The sequence below is a fragment of the Porites lutea genome, chromosome 4 (genome assembly GCF_958299795.1).
Source record: "Porites lutea chromosome 4, jaPorLute2.1, whole genome shotgun sequence".
NCBI lineage: Eukaryota > Metazoa > Cnidaria > Anthozoa > Scleractinia > Poritidae > Porites > Porites lutea.
In genome coordinates, this window is record NC_133204.1 from 30,209,757 (window position 1) to 30,232,200 (window position 22,444).

Consider the following 22,444-nt stretch of genomic DNA (forward strand, 5'->3'; position numbering starts at 1 on the left):
AAAATTGTCAAATCTGATTGGCTATCAACTGCCCTGATTTCAGCCTTAATAGGACAGTTTAATAGGACAGTACACGTCATGCCTAAGTAATTGGACAGTACGCGCCATCACGCGCGCGCTTAAATGGCTTTTTTTCCCACTCCTAGCAAAACAAAATTTCAAATTTCTTGTGTTTTGATTTAAAAAATAGCCTTTTGTATCACAAATTTTGTTAAAGTTATGATTAATTGGTAACAGAACTTCGTGTCGTCCAATTCGGTCTGTAATCATACTCGTGATTAAACAAATCGGACTCCCGCTACACGGTCATCCGATTTTGTTAATCACTCGTATGATTACAGACCGAATTGGACTCCACTCACTCCTGTTACCATTACTTATTGCCTACTGTTTTGGAAGAACTTACGTATGAGTCAACTTTTTTTGGCATCAGTATGACTCCACAATAATTCTTTTTGCATCAGAATAGAATTTTTAAAAAAAATGTGGCCTAGATTGAACACTGTATCTGGCAGATTTGGTTCACACTTGAGAACAGTGATTTCTGCCTGATTTCTGTAACAGTATGAAGCTGCACTAAGCTGATCTTGAAACTGAATAGTCACCTATCAGTCAGATTTCTGTGCCACCCTTTGGTGCCACGTGAAAAGATCAGTAAGCTATTTAGTATAGTGTAGACACAGGCTAGGGAGTGCAAGAAGTCTGGACCTAGAGACCCAGCATAAAAGATATGCAGTTCAAAACTAAGATCTCTTTTTTGCTAATGCATAAATTATAATTAAACTATCATATTAGGTAATTACATGATTTGTTCCCCTCATATTGGTTTTCAGGTTGGGCTGTTATGTCCTAGTAAAGTTTATTGAATGAAGTACCCTACCCCCACCTGCTCATTTAAGAATATTTTGCGTAAAAGGGCCCCACACTTTGATGGATTGATTGATGAAGTGCTTTTCCTCTTTCAAGGTGAGTAGGCAGGAGGAGGAATGTCAGAAAAGCTGTCTGCAGGTAACATGGAATACATAAGTTCTAGTGAGAGCTCATCGTCAGAACGAGTTCTTTCCCTGCTTGCACGATGTAAGAAACAGTGCATGAGTAAGCTAAACCCAGTAGCCATTACAGATGATGCTCCAGCTGCCACCACAAGAAAAAAGCTGATATCAAATTTAATCTTGGATTTAATTCCAGTCTCTTTCTCTGATACTTCTTCCAGAATTCTTGTTACCCAATAAACAAGAAGAGTAGCGCCAACACACATGACAACTGCAACAAAAAAAAGGAGTGTAGGAACTTTAACAAGATGTATTACTAATAAAGCCATGTAATTCTTCACTCTTTACACACTAATCATTAGGGAGCTTAAGCACAGACATTGTTGAGTGAGGCAAGTCAACAGGAAGTGGATTTTTTGTATTCTTAGGCCGTGGTTTTTCCCTAATTTGGGGGCAAATCGTCTCTATAATTAGAGTGGATGACTCCAACCACAAAAAATTCAGTAGTGCCAAGGCATTTTAAAAGGGAAAAGGCTTCAGTACGGGCTGACATGCGCTGCTCAAAAACATCTCTGCTTAAGACGCTTATTATCAAGCCTAAATAGAAAACCAGCCTCACAAAAACAGACACTCATGCAGGAAACCAAGTTACTTGCTGCAGCATCGCAGCAAATTTTTGGGGAAATTTTTTTCTGAGGAAATTTTTCTAACCCTAACCCAAACCCAGAGTATGCCCAACCCAAGCTATTCCCCAAAAGGGAGCCCTTGGGAAAAGATATAAAGTAACCACAATATTATTTGGTGTCTTAATAGTCAACGTGATGCAAAAGCTTGAAAAATCCTAAGACAGGAGAAATGGTACCACAACAGTGCAGATTTGTCTGAACCCTTTTTATGTGTTTGCGCATACTTGAATATGCAGAAATACAGACTGTTTTGCAGTCTAAAGCAGCATAAGACTTAAGTCCAAGTTTTTGTCAAAACTTAACCGCAGAGTAATGAAATAATAAATTGGTAAATGTAATAAAGAACATCTCCCTCCCAAAACTGTCAGCCATCTGTCAGCTTACCATTGGCTGAGTGCAGACTATAATTTTAGTCAACTGTTGCTCACAAGTCAGCTAACAGTCAGAGAAAAGGTAATACCACTCATGTGTCAATGTATACAGCATTTTTAAAGGAAATGTTCACAAAAACAAGCTTACCAGTGATGACATTTCCAAAGGAATAATCCTTGACAACTTTGAGACATCTGTTAAGTGTACCACACAAATCCAGTAAACAAGCAAACATGCTAGCAACAATCCCTATACAACACACTGTCACAACCACACGCAAAAGAAGAACAATGTCTGTTGTGAAGCAATACAGTTCTGCCAGAAAACAAAGTACATTTCACATTACAAGAAACTCTTTGAATATACATGTAATATAAACATGTCATGTCATAAGATTGACTACTTAGTGTTAACATGTAAATACTGCACTTAACTCTCTGTGAGCTGGATTATGATACAGCTGATCTCTATCATGCCGAGCAGCAAAATAAGCCCAGAATCATTTGACGTTACAAAAAAAACATGCTGTTATTTCTCTTCTTGCTCGTACACGAGTATACATGCATGCATGGAGTTCAAATATTTAGATAATCTTTATCATACACAGCAAAACTGCCCTTGTCTTTGAAATTGAACTGCTAAATTAAACTGTGAATGAAGAATCGTTGCGAAGAGTCGGTCAGTTTTTCATTTAGAGCCGCTTTGTGGTTTCCACCGCGATTTTGTTTATGTGAGTTTCTGAGACCAATGTCATGTTGTCATTTGACCTTCTTGCTATTTTCACTGTCAAGTGTAATGATTATATTCTGTTAGGTTTTCTTTCTTGTTTCCTTGGTTTTTTTTATTTGTTAAGGACTAAACAGCTTCTTTTAAATTAAAGGAAATTATTGTGTTTTTGAACTAAGTGTTTCATGTGTGTATTTATTTTATTGCGTGATTTCGACCGAGTTTGAACTACAACTGGTTCAGAGTACTCCGTGCTTGATAGTTTGAATGTTAAACATGAATTATGATCGAAAAGAGTAAAGCAATTCTGTCAGCTGTTCAGTATCATGTAGACATTTCCAAAAGATATTTCTTGGTTTGCCACTTGAAAATTGTGTTTTACTTTTTGCATGAATTAAAGTAAAGGAGTAGTGACGTCACTGGACGGCATTAACGGCCGGTCGATTCAGATGTTACTTAGGGAGTAATAACGACTTGAAGTAATCGGATGAAATTCAGGCTAATTTCTTCATCTAGTCACCTAAGATGCTCATGATCATGACATAGTGGAGAGCTTGTTTTGCAAGCCAATGTTTCAAGACCAAAGACCAGGTCATTCCTGACATTCTTCTACAGAGACTACCATGCCTAAACAGCTCTTTAGCTATCTCAACACAATTTCAAAACATACCAGGCCCACCTTTGGTAAGTTTGAAGAGGTGTCAATTAAATTCAAAGAACAAGAGAACGACTGGAGAACTGACAATTTGACTATCAATAGACGACTGTTTAACTGTGACAATAGACGGATCGAAACGCACCAATTACTGATTACGAGTCTTCACAGCCAATAACATCACGGCTTAACTGACAGACGACCAATAACATCGCGACATAATTGACCAATCAGATCAATAACCAGAGTATATTACCATCAACTGACGTGATACAACTCAATTTGACTCTGAAGATGACTACTGCATAGGTTGTCAAAACGTCAGTCACTGTCAACAATAACAGTCCTATTCAGGACTACCTTCACCCGGACGATCAAACTCAAACTTTTGAAATGTTTCTTTCATTACTGCAATAGTTACATGTATATTATTTGGAGAAAAATTAGATGACCTCTCTGAGTGAAGTAGACAATGCTTTTCATTGGCAACTGGTGCTTATTGAAAGAACCCAACTTGAGAGAGTAATGTCACATAAGACTCAGTGGTCAGGCAAACTGCTGTTGACATGGCAATAAAAAAGTATGATGATTCTGAAGATGGTGATGATTTAGACAGATGTAACAGATTAGATGCGACTAAATGCAATTTAGGCAAAGTTAACCTCAAAGCAATGCTGGTCAGCAGTTTTTCCAGCTATACTGGGGGTGGTCTAATGCTTCTAGTAGGGGCACCTCGTGACTTGTATACGCAGTTGCTTGCTTGCAGTTCTTCGCAAAGTGTTTTTGCAATAGCTTGCTGTTTAGGTGCCATTTTGTTCTTTGGTTTTTCCCATCCCTCCCTCCCTAGGCCTGTTAATATGAGGTGAGCCAACCTGCTTTATATTAGCTAGGCTAGCTCACTTTACCAGGCTGGATCGGATCATGCCTTCTCTCCTAATGAGCAGGCTCTGCTTAGCAGGCTGGCTCATCTCATACAAACAGGCCCTTAAAGAAATGATCACTGAAAATACACTTTCTTGCAACAATGAGACTTGATGCAACATTAGAGTGACTTTAACTGCATGCAGGGAATCCTGGGCTAAATTCTTAGCTTTTGGCCTCTTGGCAAAAAGCCTTCAGTAGCAACAATTTTGTGGGCAGCTATTTCACTCGCTTACACTCACGTGTATTAAAACAATATCAGCAGCTCAAAGTAGAGCTTCCTCACTTGGTATCGATCAATCTGATATTGACCACAGTTTTGCTGAAGAAAATTATTGTTAACTACCGCATCACATTGTTGCCAAGTGAACCCTAGGATAAAGACCTTACTGATCAGGCATGAAGGTACATGTACTACATACCTATATTGATAAATTATCAAGATATTTGCATGTACCGCAGTTATGAAGAAATTAGCTTTACTCATGGAAACGGAAATCGTCCATGTACGTGATTACTGAACATGAGGCAAAAACAAAAAATTAGGGCAACAAACAAATTGAAACTAGTCTCAAATTACATCATAGTGCAATTTATATACTTAAAAACAGCATAGGATTTCCGGGAACACTAAATTTACGTTCTTAATCCTGTTTGCTGTACTTTAGTGCTGTTAGAATATATGTAAAAAATAAACAGAAAAAGTCTAAAAACTGTAGTTTATAAAGAAATGAGGGTTGCAAGCTTTTGGAATGAGTTAAAGCAAATTAATAACTCCCGTAATGATCTGCTGTCAGAAGTGATGCTGTTTTCTAAGACGTCACGTCTCGGTCAACTTATCTTATCCCTAATTAACAAGAAAAAACAAAACTTACTTAGGTCTTCAGGATGTTTATAAGCGATGACTTTGTACAATCCCATGTATTTTCCTTGGCATTTCCCCGAGACAATATGAAGCCATTTCGGTTCAGCCTCTGCAATCGCAAGAAGCACTGCAGATGCGAGAGCGAAAAACGCGGAAACGATGTTTCGCTCATACTCGGGCTTCGGGCGACGCGAGCTTCTGCGATTTCTTGATCGTCGCCTTGAATAGCTGCTCGGGTGAGAGAAATACAAAGGTCTTGGTAGCATTCCAAGTGAGTCTCAATCTCTTCTAGTTTTACCGTACTTTGACTACCACTAAAAACAATATGGCAGCTCACCGTGGAATGTTATGACCGCACCACTGGGGGCACTGGGGTCGGGAGGGAAATTTCTATCATGTGACCCACCACTTTCCGGATCAAGGAGTTGATATCTAATCAGGTGTTCCTTTTTATCTTTTTTCCTGGAGGAAATGCTTCAAGTAAAAGAAAGGTTCACACACAACCTATCTTTTTTACTTAAGGTTTACTTAAGCCTATTTTCCCACGCATGATTGACAAGCTTCGCCTTTCTTAAAGCTCGGAAACCGCAAGTTCACTAAGTCGGTTTTAAGGATGGTTTTCAAGTCAGTTGAAACTTTCTTGAATCGTTTCAACTTTCGGATTTTAATGAGATGCAAAGTAAAGATACTTTAGATTTTACTTAGGCCTTCACACACGTATTTTTGGTTAAGTAAAACTAAGCAGCCCTTAAGTCTAACTAAGCAGCTCTTAAGTCTTACTTAAGAGCTCGGTGTAAAGACAGCCAGTAGCGTCTTGCAACGCTAGCAGACCTGAACTGGCACGCCCGCCTTTATTCATTGCGTGCCCAACCAAAACCGCCATGCTACGCAGGCTGTTTGACGATGTTCTATAAGATCAATTCCAATCTTGTGAATATCTCTTTCCCAACCGAAATTAGCCTAGGTTTTCAGGGGACTAGGAGGTCACACGATTGTAAATTTATACCCCGATCAGCTTCTACCGTCCTGACTTTTTTCTCCTTAATATATATTTTTCGTGTAGCCATAACGAGTACAAAACACAAATAAAAAAAGGGGATCACGGTTCTCGTTTCATCCCAAAACGACAACAAAGGGGCAATTTTGGTTTGAAATGATCGTTTTGTGCTTTTTAGCCGGGTAGAATTATCGAAATTGCTATTTAGGAGCATTTGGACTTTAAAAGAGGCCTTAATTACCCCTTTTCAGGCGACCGGTGAAAATTGCCGCCATTTTATAAGTCGCAATGTTATGCGCACTAGATGATGCGCAGTGCGAAACATGGGAATTACCTTGAGTAGCGCAGTCAAGTCAGGACAAGTAGGCTTCTTTAAAAGTAGGCTTCCCAAGCATTCGCAATGCGCATGCACAAAAAAAACTGAGGAACCGTGAAACGAATCCTTATCGAGTCCTTATATGCGCGTGCATTTCTCTTCCTTTGTTTTACCATAAGTAGAACCCTTTAGTTGCAAAAAACGTGTGTTAGTGGTGAAGAGTGAAGTCATAACAAATAATTCGAGTTTGGAAGGGCTTACAGTTCTTAAAACGGAAAATCCAAAGAAGAAAGAGAAGGCATGTTGCATTTTCGCCCTTTTTAATGTATAATCTTGTCTGTGTTATAGTACATTTTCTTTTCTCTCCTCATTATTATCATTTTTGCGGTGCTACCCGCCTATAGCTATAATTTCATTCGGAGTAAGCTCCGCCCTAAGAGTTCAACCATGTCCACACTATTAATGATGCAAAATAACACCTTCCGGCAAGCTTCCTTTTAAAAATTGTACTAAGATTATGTACTCGCTTTTCTAAATCCATATGGTGATGTTAACGTGAACGATTTTGCGAGGGAACAGCCAACAGTCATGTCTTGCTTGATGGCACCCTTATTGCAAGACTAGAAATTTTATGAAAAAAGGTTGAATAAGCATCTTCTTGAAATACAGTCGAACCTCTCGTAATAGACCACCCCAAATCAAAAAAGTTTATTAGCCATCACTCGTTACGTAAATGAGGTGCAATTGCAGGTGGTTAACATGGCGATATCTCAACGCATTGAATGAATCAGCTCTAATAAATTGTTTTCAGCGTCCTTTTTGGGTGGGATCGCGCATTAGCTATTGATTGAATGGCCTTAATTGTATTGAAGTGTTCTTTGAAAACCAGAGTTGTTCAAATATTCACTGATTTGAGATAGAGGTCGTTAATCGATTTTGACAGGAGTCGAGATCCATGATTGTCTGTTTTTAATGTCTGTGCTTCTAGTTTCAAATGATATTCACCAATCATGGAAATCTCTTGTGGAAATCCTAAAGGAAAACACGCGTCGTGCGTTATGAAAATGGTAAATCAAGAACCCGCGCCCTACCATGCCCAATCCGCCTCACGCAGCTATGATCAAGCATCACGCTGATAATTTGCGACCCTTCGCGCGTCACGGAAAACCTTCCTGACATTAGTGAGGTACTGGTCTCAGGGTTGTGCCAGGCTCTTGGTCGGTGTAGACAAGCGAAAAAAGCGCGCAAGCTCTTGGAGCCTGGAAGAAGCTAGGTTTGTGCAAAGTGACCGTTACAGCCAGATAATGGTTTCTTACCTTCGGTACCATGCCTCAGACTTGCTTGGTGTGGTGGTCTTCTATAAATCGGGTGGGAGTAATGACCCGGGAAATCACCGAGGTATCTGTGTCTCCAGCTGGCTGGGAAAATTGTTTTGTTCTATCTTAAACCAACGACTCCTCGAACATGTCATGTCTTTAAATACACTTCATAAATCTCAAATTGGCTTTTTACCAAATAACCGCACCCGCACAGCAGACCACGTCTTTACACTCCGAGCCTTGATAGATAAGTACGTTCATAATCAAAAGCAAAAGATTTATGCTTGCTTTGTGGATTTAAAAAAAAGCTTTTGACTCGGTCTGGCGTGTTAGGCTCCTGCATAAGTTACTGCAAATTAACGTATCTGGCTGTTTTTACAACCTTGATTAAAAGCTTTTATTTCAACTCTACATGCGCAATCAAATTGCCCAAAAGCAAACACGACCCTTCCATTATGCGAGAGGTGTGAGGCAAGGTTGTATCTTAAGTCCAGTGCTTTTTAATCTTTATATAATGACCTACCTTCCGCATGTGAAAATACGTTATCTGGTCCTTTTCACTGCGTGAAAATGAAAATATTCGGAGATGTTCGAGTTTAGAATACGTGATCATGACTCCCTAGAATCCTGAGGTATTCAAGGCGCACACCTCACGTGAAGTATGCTGAAATATTCAGCTCGAAAACACCCGAATATCCTTTGTTGAGTGTCATTCGTAGATTTCCCAAAACGCATACTTCAACAAATTTCATCGGCCAGTTATTGATGGTAACAATTTGTCCGTTATGATGAAAAAGATTGAAAACTTGAAAGATTGAAAACCGTTTTTAATATTACTTGATGTGGGTGGTTTCAAGAGTCTTGAAACGGTCCTTTATTTATTTCTGGGGAGAAATCATCTTCCTAGGGTTTTTAAAAGTTTCTTGAGTGTTCATATTAAATTGCAAGAAGTTTAACATGGCACACAGAGATCGGCAAATATGTTAAATATTTGCATTTAAAATTCTTTTAGATGCAGTGACATAAATTGATTTGAAGTAGTCCATGTTATAATTATATAACATCCATACAAAAAAAATGAAAACAAACGGAACACTCTGTCAACTCCCCGACCTACGTGGCGGCGCAACTCACCAATTTCGCAAAGCTGGAGCGCGAATTGCCCCTGGGTCAGCTGCATGGGAGGACTCGCACCGGCCCCAAAGCCTTGAACGCTGCCGCGCATTTGATGAGAACCTTTTTAATATCTTTGACTGACTTACTAGAAGAGGGTTGAAACTGTCTGTATATAGATGACAAATTGGTATTCTCAACCATTGTGGTACTCCGAAAACGGAATTGCGCATGCCCAGATTGCTTTCCTTTACATAGTTTTCTTTGATAACGCAGCGTCACATGTGATTATCTAAAATTTCGTTACCTGTACTTGACGCTTTCGAGAGCTCATCAGCGTCGATTCTTTCGTTTCGTTTGGGATTCTTAGATAAGTCAAATTTATTGAAAAATATGTACCGGACTGCCCGGCAGTCGACCTGAAAAAAGTTCTAAGTGTCACAAAGCATGGTTTCGTTTTCTGAGCCCAGCGCAAGGCAAACGCTATACTTGAGATCTATTACACATTTCAGAAGCGCTTGACTTTTCTTAATCGACATATGATAGTTAAGATTAGCTTGTTTTCTCGATTTGTGAAATTTCCTGAGAATATATAGGACCGCCGGTCATTCAGCGTTTTGAAAACATCGACTGGTTACCGGCCATATAGCCACAGCGTTCAAAATATGATTGAGTCATTTCATATCCATTCATCCATGTCATTTCCACTATTAGTATTGCATCCGATCGATCGCAAAGGTCAGGATTCGATTCGCGTTCAAGCCTTAATTTTTCAGGTACCTTTTACTAGGATTCTCAAGGATCTCTCTAAAGATATTTAAATATCCTAGAAGATCCTCAAGAGATTTTCACCAAGGTATGACAGAATGCGTTTCCGTCATGTTTCCGCGTGGGAAACGAACGATGTTTCCGCCACATTTCTTTTATCACATTTCCCTTCTTTCTTGTTTCCGTTACGTATTTTTTCCTTTTCTTTTGATTGCGAGATCAATATTTCAGAAATTTTGCCTTTGCGAACAATCAAGGTGAATAAAGGTAAATTTACTTTTGAGATAGCGCCATTACTCGGTTCTCTATTACTCGCGCGCGTTACATTACAGACTGTGAGGTGTGTGAGGTTGCCATTACTTTCGATTGTAAGTGATAAAAATCCCAGAGAATACTAACAGCTGCCGATATTTGCAAGATTGATCTCAATGAGTGCTTGCGTAAAAATAGAATGATCCACCCCTTTTGTAGAGTGAGAAAATAAAAGAGAATGGGGCCTAGAAAAGAGCGGAATGCTTGTCAGCGGACTTTTCTTCTGCTCATGCTCATTGCCGTCGTTCTTTTTGGCGTCCATTTTGAAAGTGATCACAACGGCTTCAAACTGGTTTCAAACTTGCCAGCTTCTTTAGGCTCTAGGAGCGTGGAGTCTGTTTATTTGTGCTTCCCGATAGCACCACAAAACATCTAAGGGTTGTTATGTATATTTAACGACCTATCGAGGTTCAGTAATCGATCACTCCCTTGTAAGGCGACTCTTTTCTTACACGGTTGAGCAGAATGTGAGACAAAAACCTTGTGATGCGCAAGTTTTATTTGAAAGTTGGAGTGTTTGATTGTGCTAAGGCTATCCAAGACGGAAGATGTTGATGGAGAATACACAGAATACAGATAGTAAGACGAGGTAAGCTGCTCTGGTACTGATCAATAACTAGTACTTAGCAAGTTTAAGGAACTGTGTCACGAAATTTATCAAAATTTCAGCAGCGGGAACCACCACCACCTCAGTGAAACAAAAAAAACATATCTGCTCAAAACATGAACAGGACGTTTAAGTAACAAAGCAAAGAGCAAGAGTGAGTACAAATATAGATTGTTGTTTTTTGTTAAAATGAGGAACAGATGGACATGATGGACTTTTAATAAAGAAAATTGAAAAGGATGGTAATTGTTCCTTTTGAAATTTGTTAGCCTAACAGTTTTCCAAATTTCATTTTTGTGGTCTGTAGAGTTTGATGCTTGGGAGACATATTTGTTGACACAAAGCTGTGACTGACAAGTAAGTTTGTGGCAAATACAGACATGTACGTGTAATTGACATTATTAAAAGAATGATCCAGACAATACTAAATATTGTGACACAGCATCTTTAAGTCTTCATTTCAGTTGCCTGCGCCGCAGACGCTCTAAGCCTTCTGTATAGAGCATTCGTGAATTAGTGCACATTATTGTGTTCGAATCCCACAGAGCCGCAAGGACATATGTCAGCATTTTTGATTGGCTACTTTCTTATGCAGCTTGTGATTAGTCTGATTTTAATTAAGTGTTGACAGGCCCAACACGACTAATAGCTCATGATAAGAGAGACTGAGCTCGTGATAGTGTGAAACGTGACCTTAGAGTCAGCTTGAACAAGAGAGGTTTTTCTTGCTCTCTTTTTGCATAGTTTATGCAGTGCATGGAGTATCATACACTTTGACTGAGCAAAAATTTTTTTGGTCACTTCGAGTCTCACATTTAGAGGTTATGAAGCTGGTCTGTTCTATGCATATTGAGTAATTTTGTTTCTGCAGATGTTTTCTGACAGGATATGATCACATGCAGTTTACCATAAAATGATTTTGGTTTACCTGTGTTTTAAGCCTTATGCTTTTTTATTGCGGCTAAATAACCTTAGTTTCTTTGGTTTTCTCCTAAATGCCTGGGCCTGAATAGCTACATGTGTGTAATTTTCTTTTTTTTTTTGGCGGTGAATATCATGACAGGGCTCAAAGTTAACGACTAACTGGTCGCAAATGCGACTGGATTTTTGGTTGTGTGTCTAAAAATTGATGTGTAATCGCACCTGTGCACCATAAAACCCAAAGCACAGTGCGACTGACTTGCTTCCGACTATACTTATGAACTCGAACCAGATAAGACGGTGTATGTTTAATTGGTCTTTTCTCCCAGTGGATTCCACGAAATCGAATATTATTTTTCGTTTCAATGTTTTACTTCATCCCAGACTAGACTCTTCTGTTTTGTAATAAACACCTGTGACACATGCAAATATATGCTACGAACAAAACACGTGCTTTTTGTGCAATGGACGATCATGTCGAACGAACAGTTTTAAGGTCAATCAAAACAAAAACGGTGCGGATTAAGAGCCTTTTATTCCAGGTAAGAAAGTTTTTAAGTCATAACCCAGGTACATGTAAGTCATTGCGCATTTAACAAATTCATTAAAGATTAACTTTCATTCTCGTTCAACACACTCGTTGTTGTCAGTTTTGAATTTTTTTTTTCTTTAGTCACATGTGTACTGTCGAAAAGAGAAATTAGTATTAAAAATCACGACGGTATTGCTGCGTAGCAAATCGGCTGTGTTTTACCAATCAGAGGACTGAAAGTAACAAACTGTGAAAGTGACAAACTGAAGATGACAAATAAATGTGACACTGTTACGCTTTTTACTTTTTCTTTTGAAATAGATGCTCCCAACATTATAAACTGTGCTCCTAAAATTTTCAGCTGTGCGCCTAAAATTTCGGCAGTGCGCCTAAAAATTTACATCTGATAGCACAAGTGCTCCCAAACTCAAATTTAAACTTTGAGCCCTGCGTGATTTCCTGATTTGTTTTGATGCTAGAACTGTCGGCTAGATTGCAGAATACACAGCAGTACATCTGCAGCGATTAGAAGAAGCTGGAAAACCAGTCAGCAAATTTACAAGCAAATTCTGGCCTAGAAGGAATTCTCTCAAAGCATTTTTGTTCTTCAGAAGAAGGCTTTAAAGTTCGAACTGCTCTTTCATTGTTTACAGTAAACGATCCTTGCCAACTCCCTTCTGTGAATTTTGACAAGTCACTGCGCCCAGCCATCATGCACACGTACGAATTAGGCCAATCATGAGGCACATAAGAAACTCGCCATTCAGAAACGCTCACAAATATCCTTGCGACTCTGCTAAATATTGGAACGTGTTTTCGTGCACTAATTCACTAACACACTATGCAAATGGTTTATAGGACTACGTGGGCCAGATGCAACGCAGGCTACATTTTAGTGGACAGCAGAAAGTTCTCTCAAAGCAAGCAGGATCATGGAACTTAATTTCAGTCACAAGTTACAGTGCTGTATGCTTAGTCAATCAAGTCAAGTTCTGCAAAATGTAAATCTTGAAATACATGTACTACTTCCATGCTAAAAACAAAAAAAATTTCCAGTTGCCTAATATTAGTATTTATTATATTATACCACTACGTGCGAAATTTCTGCAATTTGATTGGCTTAGAGCAGTGGTATTTCAGCTTAATTTGAAATAGCTACATGTGAAAATTACAAACCTTTTGCGGGTAGTGGTATAAACAAATAATAGCATGATTTGTACGTGATATTTGGCATAAATACCACTCGTGATATTTCAAAATAAATTGTCTCAAATTTCACTCGCCTAACGGCTCGTGAAATTAAGTATAACAATTTCGAAATATCACTCGTGGTATTTATGCCAAATATCACTACAAATCATGCTATTACCTATACAAATTATGGCTGGTACTTTGAGTGGGCAAGATGAAGCATACCCTGCATTCTAATTGGCTAACCAAGCAGGCAAGATGGGACTAAAATGGGACTCCCTGTAGCTCTGGGCGAGTGTTTTGTCTTATCTATTTTTAATTTTGCTCTAGCCATGAATTTGGATTCCGTTGACTCCTCTATCAGATTAGAAGCGAAATACAATCAAAGATTAATGGAACAGGAATGCTGCAAGCTACTAGGTCTCCAGCCGAGAAGGCAGACTAAAAGTCCTAGCTGGATACCCTTTTTTTTTGGTTACTAGGAGTGTGAGGCTTGTTATGTTTGTCGAGGTTGTTTTTATTTTTAATGACAGCTCTGTATTATGTACAATGTAGCTTGATACCTCATCAGTAATACTATTATTAGTGTTGCAGTTGTAATTTTAGTGGAGTATGGTTTTGTACAAACAAAAAATCCCACTTTGTTCGCTTTAGGCAGATGTGCATCTTCTTCATAACAACTTGTCATTGAACAGACAATACAAGCTGAGGAAAGGTATGATTGTTTTTTTTTTCCTGTGCTGTGATTATCCAAGAATAGTTGAACTGTCAAAATAATGTAGCTTAAGGTGACTTCCTACAGTTTTCAGAAGATAATCATTCCTAAATCCGTAAGTTTCTGCTATGGTGTTTTTTACTGCCTACAAAAAAAATTGTTAAATTTTCAAAGAGAGTTATACAGATAGTAACTCTTATCCTTGATTATTGTTTTACTAGCAGCCTCATTCAATAACTGTTAATTAGTTTGATGTTTCTAGTGCTCTCTCACCACACAACATGTCTGTGCGACACCATTTGGAAGGGCAGATACACTGTAGCTAACAAAGATAAGGGTTATCCCATTAAGACAGTCAAGTATAAGTCTTATTATGAAAAATAATATGGTACCTGTGTTGACTGGCATGTGGTTAAGAGTACAATAATTTGCAATTGTGACTGGATTTTACTTTGTATAAATTGGTCAAAGAGGGACTTGCCTAGACTGAAGGCCTAGGTGGATAACACCCTCGAAGATTTGTTTTATTATTCATTCTAAATACTTCCAACTTAAAAGATCCTTTATACAGCTGTACCTTGATCAATGACAAGCTCCCATCTTCATAATACTATTGAAATGATGAATATATAAATTTCAGATACTGGAAAAGTGGAATGAAGGATATTAATTGCAATCAAGATCATCACAGTAGGTCTTTGCATTTATTCCTTTATTCTGTAGTTCCAATATATGAAACTTGTATGTTCATCATTTCATCTTTACCTTTCCTGGGTATATTACAAACCAATTTTAATGACCTGACTCGCAACTTTAACTGCGATGTTCTTCCCTACATTTATAATATTATTCTAAAAGATATTCTTCAAATAGGATTTGTCATCCATTGAATGGTATTTTTACTATTGTTGCTATGTTTTTAGAAAGTAGTTAGGTTTTTTCTACTGTGAATGAAATCTTTTCAATTTGTGATTTTCTTCAGCTCAACCAAAAACAGCTGAGCTACCATGCCTTCATTCCCAAGTGTTCTGAACAGTTATCCGTAAGAGTGACATCTTCCAAATTTGGTCAACAGTTGTTGGTTGTGAAGGATTAGTGTGGGGATTTTCCAATTTGAAATGGAGAAATATTTTGAATGAATAATAATATTTTATTTGGCATTAACCTTTCATGCAACTCAACGCAATTAACTAGTGCAAAGTTATGCACAATAGTGTTGTTGCCATTCTGTGTTACTTAAGGTTATCGGATACCTTCAGCATGGGTCCCCAGGTTACTCACATACAAGTGTGGTAGGGCTTCCCAGTTAAACTGTAAATACCTTAAACCATACATGTATATCAATAATTTAAAGCTTTATTGAACTGGCTGTCTTTATAAACCAACAGTTTTAAAAGAGTTCACTGTCGATTTTCTTCTGTTTTTTTTTTTCTCTTAAGTTGCATGATTGTACAAATATAGATACTGTTTCAGCTAAAAGTCAAAGGGAAATTGTTCAGTGGACCTAAAATTTTGAGGAATGTTTCTTTAATTAGTAAGCAACAAACATGTGTTGGGGGAATTTTGTGTTTCTTAAAACTTTGTTGTAGAAAGGAATTTTTGTATAATTATCCAAATTTTTTAGCCCTATTTACAAATTTTTCTGTAACTTTTCACCACAATCGAAATGGGAAAACCCCGACAAGTTTTAAGCGCTTTGACTTCCAAAAGAATAGAACCAATTAAATTAAAGAAAAACAAAAATCACTTTGAATTTTAGCTTTGGAAAAGTGATTTGGGTTCACATTAAAAGAATCATAAAAAATTGACAGCGCAAGTATTTTTAAAAAGATCTTGGTCTAGATAGCAGTTCACTAAGCTTTTTTTTTTAAATAGGGTTTTAGGTGTCTACAGTTTAACTAGAATACACTAGATCACTTGCACGTAAGACGTCCCTGAAGGTACAATGTATCTGGTAACCTTAAGTTCTTTGCAGTTACTCAGAAACCTTAAAAAGCTATGCATACATGTACATGCATTCAGCTGAGTGAAACTATGGATGAAGCTGGTCTGATTTGATATTATAATACTTAAAATGACACTCTTTTCTCTTTTATTTGCAGGTGCCATTGTTAGGTACTACAAAACAAAAAGAAATTTTTACCTACAGTCACTTCCTGAAAACCAACAAAAAACAAAACAAGACAACAAAGTATGTTCAAGAAGGAAAAGGGTATGTTGACTTGAACTTATTTTATTTTGTAAGCCACTGTATGTGTAAAAAGCATCAACCAATAATAAATCTGTACGGTGCCAAATTACAGTTAACAGCAGTTTTGACTTTGAAATGACCAAGTAGATCATCACCCATAAGCCCCTATTACATCTCTTTTAGACAAAAGAATATTTAACTGCAGGCTTAACTGTAATAGCAGCTGTAAGTTTTAGTTGCAGCAAAATATTTTACCCACAAGTAAATGATTAATAAAATAAATTTATTGTGGACATTTTTTTCTGCAATTATAGGAATTAAGACCTTTGCATAAAAACGAGTCCTAGTACAGGGCATATATGTAGCCTGATTTTAATGTGAATTTTAAAATCTCCTTCAGCCTTTAAGTGCACGAGTTAAAGTGGAGGTCCCCTAGGGCCAATATATTAATGAGCAGACTCCAAGGAAGAATCGATCAATCAAGAGAAGAGGAAGTGCGACCACATATGCTAAGAGTCAAGGGACCTCTCTCAGAAGGTGGAAGAGCATGCAGAAGAGGTTAATCTGAACACAACTCAGAGCTGGAGGAGAAAGGGGAGGTGTAGACAGAACTTCCTGTGGCATCACCACCCAGGAGGAGAAAAAGATACCATCATTTTGGAAGTGATGACTCTGAAACTGATTAACTCTTTCATCCTAACAGGCTTCTTAGGGCTATTTTTTAATCAGTTTATTCTGTAACATACTGAGAATAGTATTGCTTGATAAATTTTCTTCCTCTTTATTTCTTTCGATGTTAGGATTTCATCCTAAATTTATAAATAGAAACAATGAATTATTTCTACTGCAGCAGTATTGCTCACATACGAATAGCAATATTATTACTATATAAACAAACTTTTGAAGTTTTTCATTCCAACATAAAAAAAATCCTAAGTAAGTGCATGTATTTATAAACTAAAGCTGATTTGCCAAGCAAGGATTACTATTCAGCACTGGAGCTTTCTTGGATGGTTTTTAAGAAGTTTTGTCCCTTTTAAGGTTGGTGAAAGAGACATCGTCATCTCTTTTTGAAATTATCCAGGAGGAAACTTTTAATCAATGGCAAAGGAAAAACCAGGACAATTTTAAATAGCATTTTTTACAATTAGTTAATACTGTATAAATAACTAAATTGTTAATTTTCATTAAATAAAGTTTTGTTGGCTGATAGTTACAATGTCTTCCTTCATTGAACTGCACGAGACAAAAAGTAGTCCACGGAGACGTTCTTAGGGCTTCGTCATGCGTTCCTTCCCCAAGGAGCGCGAGGCGAAGTCCCAAGAACGTCTGCTATAGAGGCTAGACAAAAAGGACACTCCTGTGCTCCGCGTAGATAGATCTAAGTATAGACCCGATGGAAAGGTGAATCCTTTAAGACCAAAACATCTGAACGTCTCAAAAGCGTAATCATCCAATAATATATAAAACACGTTCATGTTCAAGAATATGCAAACTGAATTCCAGGAACGATATACGCATTTCTAGCCATATTCTTGAATGCGAAGGGTGTTCGTAGTGGTTCGAGTTTGAATACTGCAGAATACCAACGTTATGCAACGTCATGGGTTCGCAAACGCGGCGAACACTTGAGATGTGCGTTAGTATTCGGGCGTGTTCGCGTCTGGTAAACCGTTCGTCACTGTCGTGTTCGCGTCGCATGCGGACTCGAAAATTTGTGGTCATACTGAGATGTTCCAATGACAAATGATCATTATTGTTCGAAGCTGGTCAATATTGATCTTTTTAGAAAAGGATTCGGGAGTATGCCGTTTAGAATGCTTCATAGTATTCTAGGGTATTCTATTTGAATTCGGAAAAACAGTCCGGATTCTAAGTAGAATATTCTAGGTGTACGTCGCGTCATGCGTGCTTGAATACCTCAGGATATTATCGTACACTCCACGTGTGCCTATCCGTATTCGGGCAAATTCGGTCACGAATATGTGCCTTTTTGCGCAGTGTTTGTTTTACTAAACGGTACAAAATTAAATTCTCTTGTTTATGCAGATGATTTAATCATATTATCACGATTCAAAACAGGATTACAAAATTGCCTTGATAAGTTGTCTTCCTACTGTGCTTCGTGGATGATGAAAATCAATCTCATGCAAGAAAACTAAGATTATGGTCTTTCAGAAACGTGCCAGGAAAAACTGCTGAACTTAAATTCGCTTTCTCATAGATGGTCAAATTATTGATGTTGTACAAGAATACAGTTCTCAGTGTAACGTGACATCTCGAGAAAAACCTCTTCATACCCTATTTAAATAGAATGAGACGACATAAGAATCTCGGCAAACTAGAAACATCTCTTGCTTGTAAATTATTTGACACGGTGCTATTCCCTATTCTGATGTATAATAATGAAATTTGGCGTGTGTATGCCAAACCAGATTTTAAGACCCGGGACATCTCACTGATCGAAAAGACACACCTCCAGTTTTGCAAACGGTAAGCAACCAGGCGTCTGATGTTGCTTGTAGAGCTGAACTTGGTCGCTTACCTTTAAATATAACTATCAGTAAAAAAATCCTTAATTAAATTTTATAGATTAAATTTGATTTAAACTGCAATGGTAAGAGTAGCTTGCAATCTCACTTGATGGAAATGTCAGAATATTTTAACCTACCTGACTTCATCACTGATTTGTTAGATACCGCTATAGTAAAAAACATCGTAGGTTGAATGAAACAAGAATACACGATCGGATCTAGGAATGGATAAATACTGACCATTTTCCTAAACGAGCGACGAAAGGATAAGCTTTTAGGGGGATCCGGGGGCATGCACTCCCGTGAAATTTTTTGGATTTTTACTCCCTAAAGACACCTTTCCTGGGTTTCTGAGTCATTCAGTCGGGATTTTGGCCAGATTTTAACTTGGAAAGTTGTTTTTTCATGAAAAATTTATTTATTTATGAAAACTCTGACCGATTTTCATAAAACGGTGGAAACCAGTATGGATCCGCGCCTGGAATATACATCATACTGGCAAAACACCCTTCACCACTCTCAAAAACTAGAGTTTTTTTAGATCTTTTAAAAGCGATCATACCACTTCTTATTACCTAGACTTAACGAGAGGGACAGCTGGGAGAAATAAATTAGTAAAAGTACGAATAAGTACCCACAAACTTATGATAGAACTTGGTATGCAATCAAACTACCAGGGATAATAGGAATTGCCCTTTTTGTAAAGGAAAAACTTGTGAAGTCAAAACCACAACGACAAACCATTGAGGGTCCGCCCGATCTTTAGTAGACCTGGGATCAGTAAAATCTTGAGTACCAAATTTTAAATTTAAAACAGTAAACTGATCCTTACGGTAGGAAGAGTGATAGAAAAAATAAATAAAGAAAACAAAAATAAAGTGGTGAATTAAATAATTCACAACTTTCTTTTGTTTTCTTTCTTTATTTTTTTATCACTCTTCTTAGTGCCGTAAGGATCAGTTTACTGTTTTAAATTTAATAATTATGATGTACCTTTTTGTAAATCCCATCAAACTAGACGAAATTTGCTTACTCTTTGATTTGGAATAATTTTTACAATAAAATTAAGATTCTGATTCCAAATTTTATCCAGTTACCTGTGAACGTTTTGATCAATGAATTGAAGAACACATCTAATTACTATATTAATTTACAATTCATGTAATCGGTTCTTCAGCTTGCTTGGACTCTCGCGACGAATTATTAACAAAGTACTTTAACTGGCCAGTGATTAAATATTAGTTCTAAATTAATTGTTCTAGATAGCTTTTGCAATTCTATACTTTACTTGTATGGTCATTCAAATAAAACCTGGTTGTTGCTGTTTTTGTTTTTTTTTTATTGTCCATTATGTACCTCATCCTAGCCTGCGTCACAGATACTGAAAACCTTTTGTATACACTTATTCGAATAGAGTGGTTTTCGTTTGAGTGTCGTAAAACCAAAACCAAAGTAATTACTCTGGCCAATCACATAGGACACAGACAATACATTGAACCAATCAAAACTCGAAGTAATTTCATGTGGCTGACGCAAAGCGCGGGAAAATGCATGCGAGCGCGTCACAATTGGCTTTGGTTTTACTTCTGATTGGATGAAAAGGTGGCGCGAATCTTTTAAGCCAATCCCATCGTGTAGAAAGTGCAAAACCAATTACTTTTCGACACTCAAATGAAAACCGCTCTAAGGGCCCAACCTCAAATTAGCGCCCACCTCGAACAAGCGCCCATCCTAAAGGCAGAAAAAGTTAATAAGCGCCCAGCCTCGAATAAGCGCCCACCCCCTTCTCCTCCCAATCAAACTCAAATAAGCGCTCACCCCCACCCCACCCACTTGAGTGAATAAATTCTAATAAGAGACTTCCCCGAGGACGGAGTTTTCTTCAGAGTATTTTACAGAAACCTTGCTTTGTTACTTCTTCGCGTTTTGTTATTAGCATTTATTGTTTTGTTGCAAAATAAACATACTTCACTTGCTGAAAAGTGGTGAAAATTTAATAAGCGCCCAGCCTCGAATAAGCGCCCACTCTCAAGGTCCAACAATTTAATAAGCGCCCAGGGCGGTAAATCGAATAAATATAGACAATGCGTGGGCCGGCTGCAACGCAGGCTTGTTTATATATCTCTTAAAATACCTGGAATTTTTTAGCTGAAAAATAAAGCACGAAATATCGCTTCAGTATTTGGGGGCGGGGAGCGGGCTGGGAAATGTCACTCAAGTTCAGCCACTGCTGTGTTTATGTTTACCGCGGGCTCACATCCTATGAAACGATTGAGAACTCGTGACAGCTCATTCACGAAGAAAGACAAGGCTCTCATCCACCCAGGCGGTGGTAAAATTTAGAGCAATTTTCTTTCCATTTCGTCATTAGATTAACAAACAGAACCGTCCTACTACGCTAATCTATTTGCCTTTGTACGATTCTCACAGGAATTGGTCCGTTCAGTCCTCGAAAATGTACGTTTGTTTATCATGTTCATTTCTTTCGATTTGTGTTTGTTTCATCTAGTAAACCGATACAAGCTTTACATGGATATTCAAATCGATTTGGCCATTGTAAACGTACTATGTGCCCTGTAATTAAGCTTTCATACATTTTTGTTCGTTAAATCTTGGACGAAATTTAATAGCTGAGAAACGAAACGACCCAATGCTACATTTACGAACCGCGTTTTGAGAAAGGTTGTCGTGTGGTAATATAAATTTATTCCTTTCTTTAACTTTGTTTTGTAGAGAAATACAAGCTTACATAACTTGAAAAAGATGCGGAAGTGTTTGTTGGAGACCAAGGGATCGATTGTTGTTGTCATTCCATGTTGTATTTGTTCTCCGCGAGTCGTAGACGGTAAGCAATTGACGATGTAAACTTCAATACTTCGAGCTAAAATATAACTTAAACTAAGCTTATTTAGGTAGTTTCTCGGTCATTTATCCATACTTTCGTAGCTGAGATTTTATACCTTTATTTAGGGAAAATTGATTGATTGATAGAAGTAAGAAATATTTCCTTTTTTGAACGAATATTACGGGGGATTTCTTTACTCTAGCTTCCTTTTCTGTGTCACGAGTTTCCTGTTAAAAAGTTGATCTTTGAGAATCGAAACCGGTTGCTATCAAGGTAAGAACAGGCAACGTGGGTGTCCCAGGGGGTATATCTCACATACATAAGTGATTGCCTTTATCAATGCACTGGTTCGCGTCTTTTTTACTTCATCATTTAGTGGTACTATTTATCAAATAAGCGTCTCGGACAATCGAGAAGATGATATTGTTACTATATCAAGGTAAACACATTGGCTCGGCTCATAAATTCTCTTACCTAAGAGCAAATCCATTGATCTGCCACCCTGAAATTATCATATTATTATTTCCCCAACTACGTTAATTACTTGTTTTAAGATATCAAGTTAATTTGAGAAACCTTAAGTTTTTAAGGCTGGTTTTAACACGCTTCATAATTGCATGTTTTGTAGCAAAAAATAAACCCTTTCAATGTGAGGAAGTGTAAACGCTATTATTATTTAATTATTAATTATTCCAGTAGCTTTACATTTGTAATATTGTCCATCTCTTGATCTCTACCAGTAGTGAATTTGTTGTGAGTTTTCCTTACCATAAGTAAGCCCCTTTGAAAGAAAAGAAGGGTTAAATACCAATGATATACAGTATAAAAATTAATATTACTTTCAGAAGCTTTCTCTGTTGCTTGTT

The 22,444-nt window shown here is 37.7% G+C and overlaps 2 protein-coding genes across 2 annotated transcripts in view; one reads left to right on the plus strand and one right to left on the minus strand.

Annotated features, from left to right (window-relative positions):
- Window positions 1-729: 729 nt before the first annotated feature.
- Window positions 730-5,573, minus strand: LOC140935301 (transmembrane protein 127-like). The gene is made up of 3 exons (XM_073384847.1): window positions 5,228-5,573; window positions 2,198-2,365; window positions 730-1,263 (listed from the first exon to the last, which is right to left on the minus strand). Exons 1-3 carry the CDS (start codon window positions 5,481-5,483, stop codon window positions 962-964), a joined length of 726 nt encoding a protein of 241 aa, XP_073240948.1. The 5' UTR covers window positions 5,484-5,573; the 3' UTR covers window positions 730-961.
- Window positions 5,574-21,029: 15,456 nt separating this feature from the next.
- Window positions 21,030-22,444, plus strand: part of LOC140933269 (solute carrier organic anion transporter family member 4A1-like) — a 28,045-nt gene continuing 26,630 nt past the window's right edge. Inside the window, exons 1-2 of the mRNA XM_073382795.1 lie at window positions 21,030-21,190; window positions 21,467-21,578. The gene's annotated coding sequence lies outside the window, so the exon portion shown is untranslated. The remainder of the gene's footprint in view (window positions 21,191-21,466; window positions 21,579-22,444) is intronic.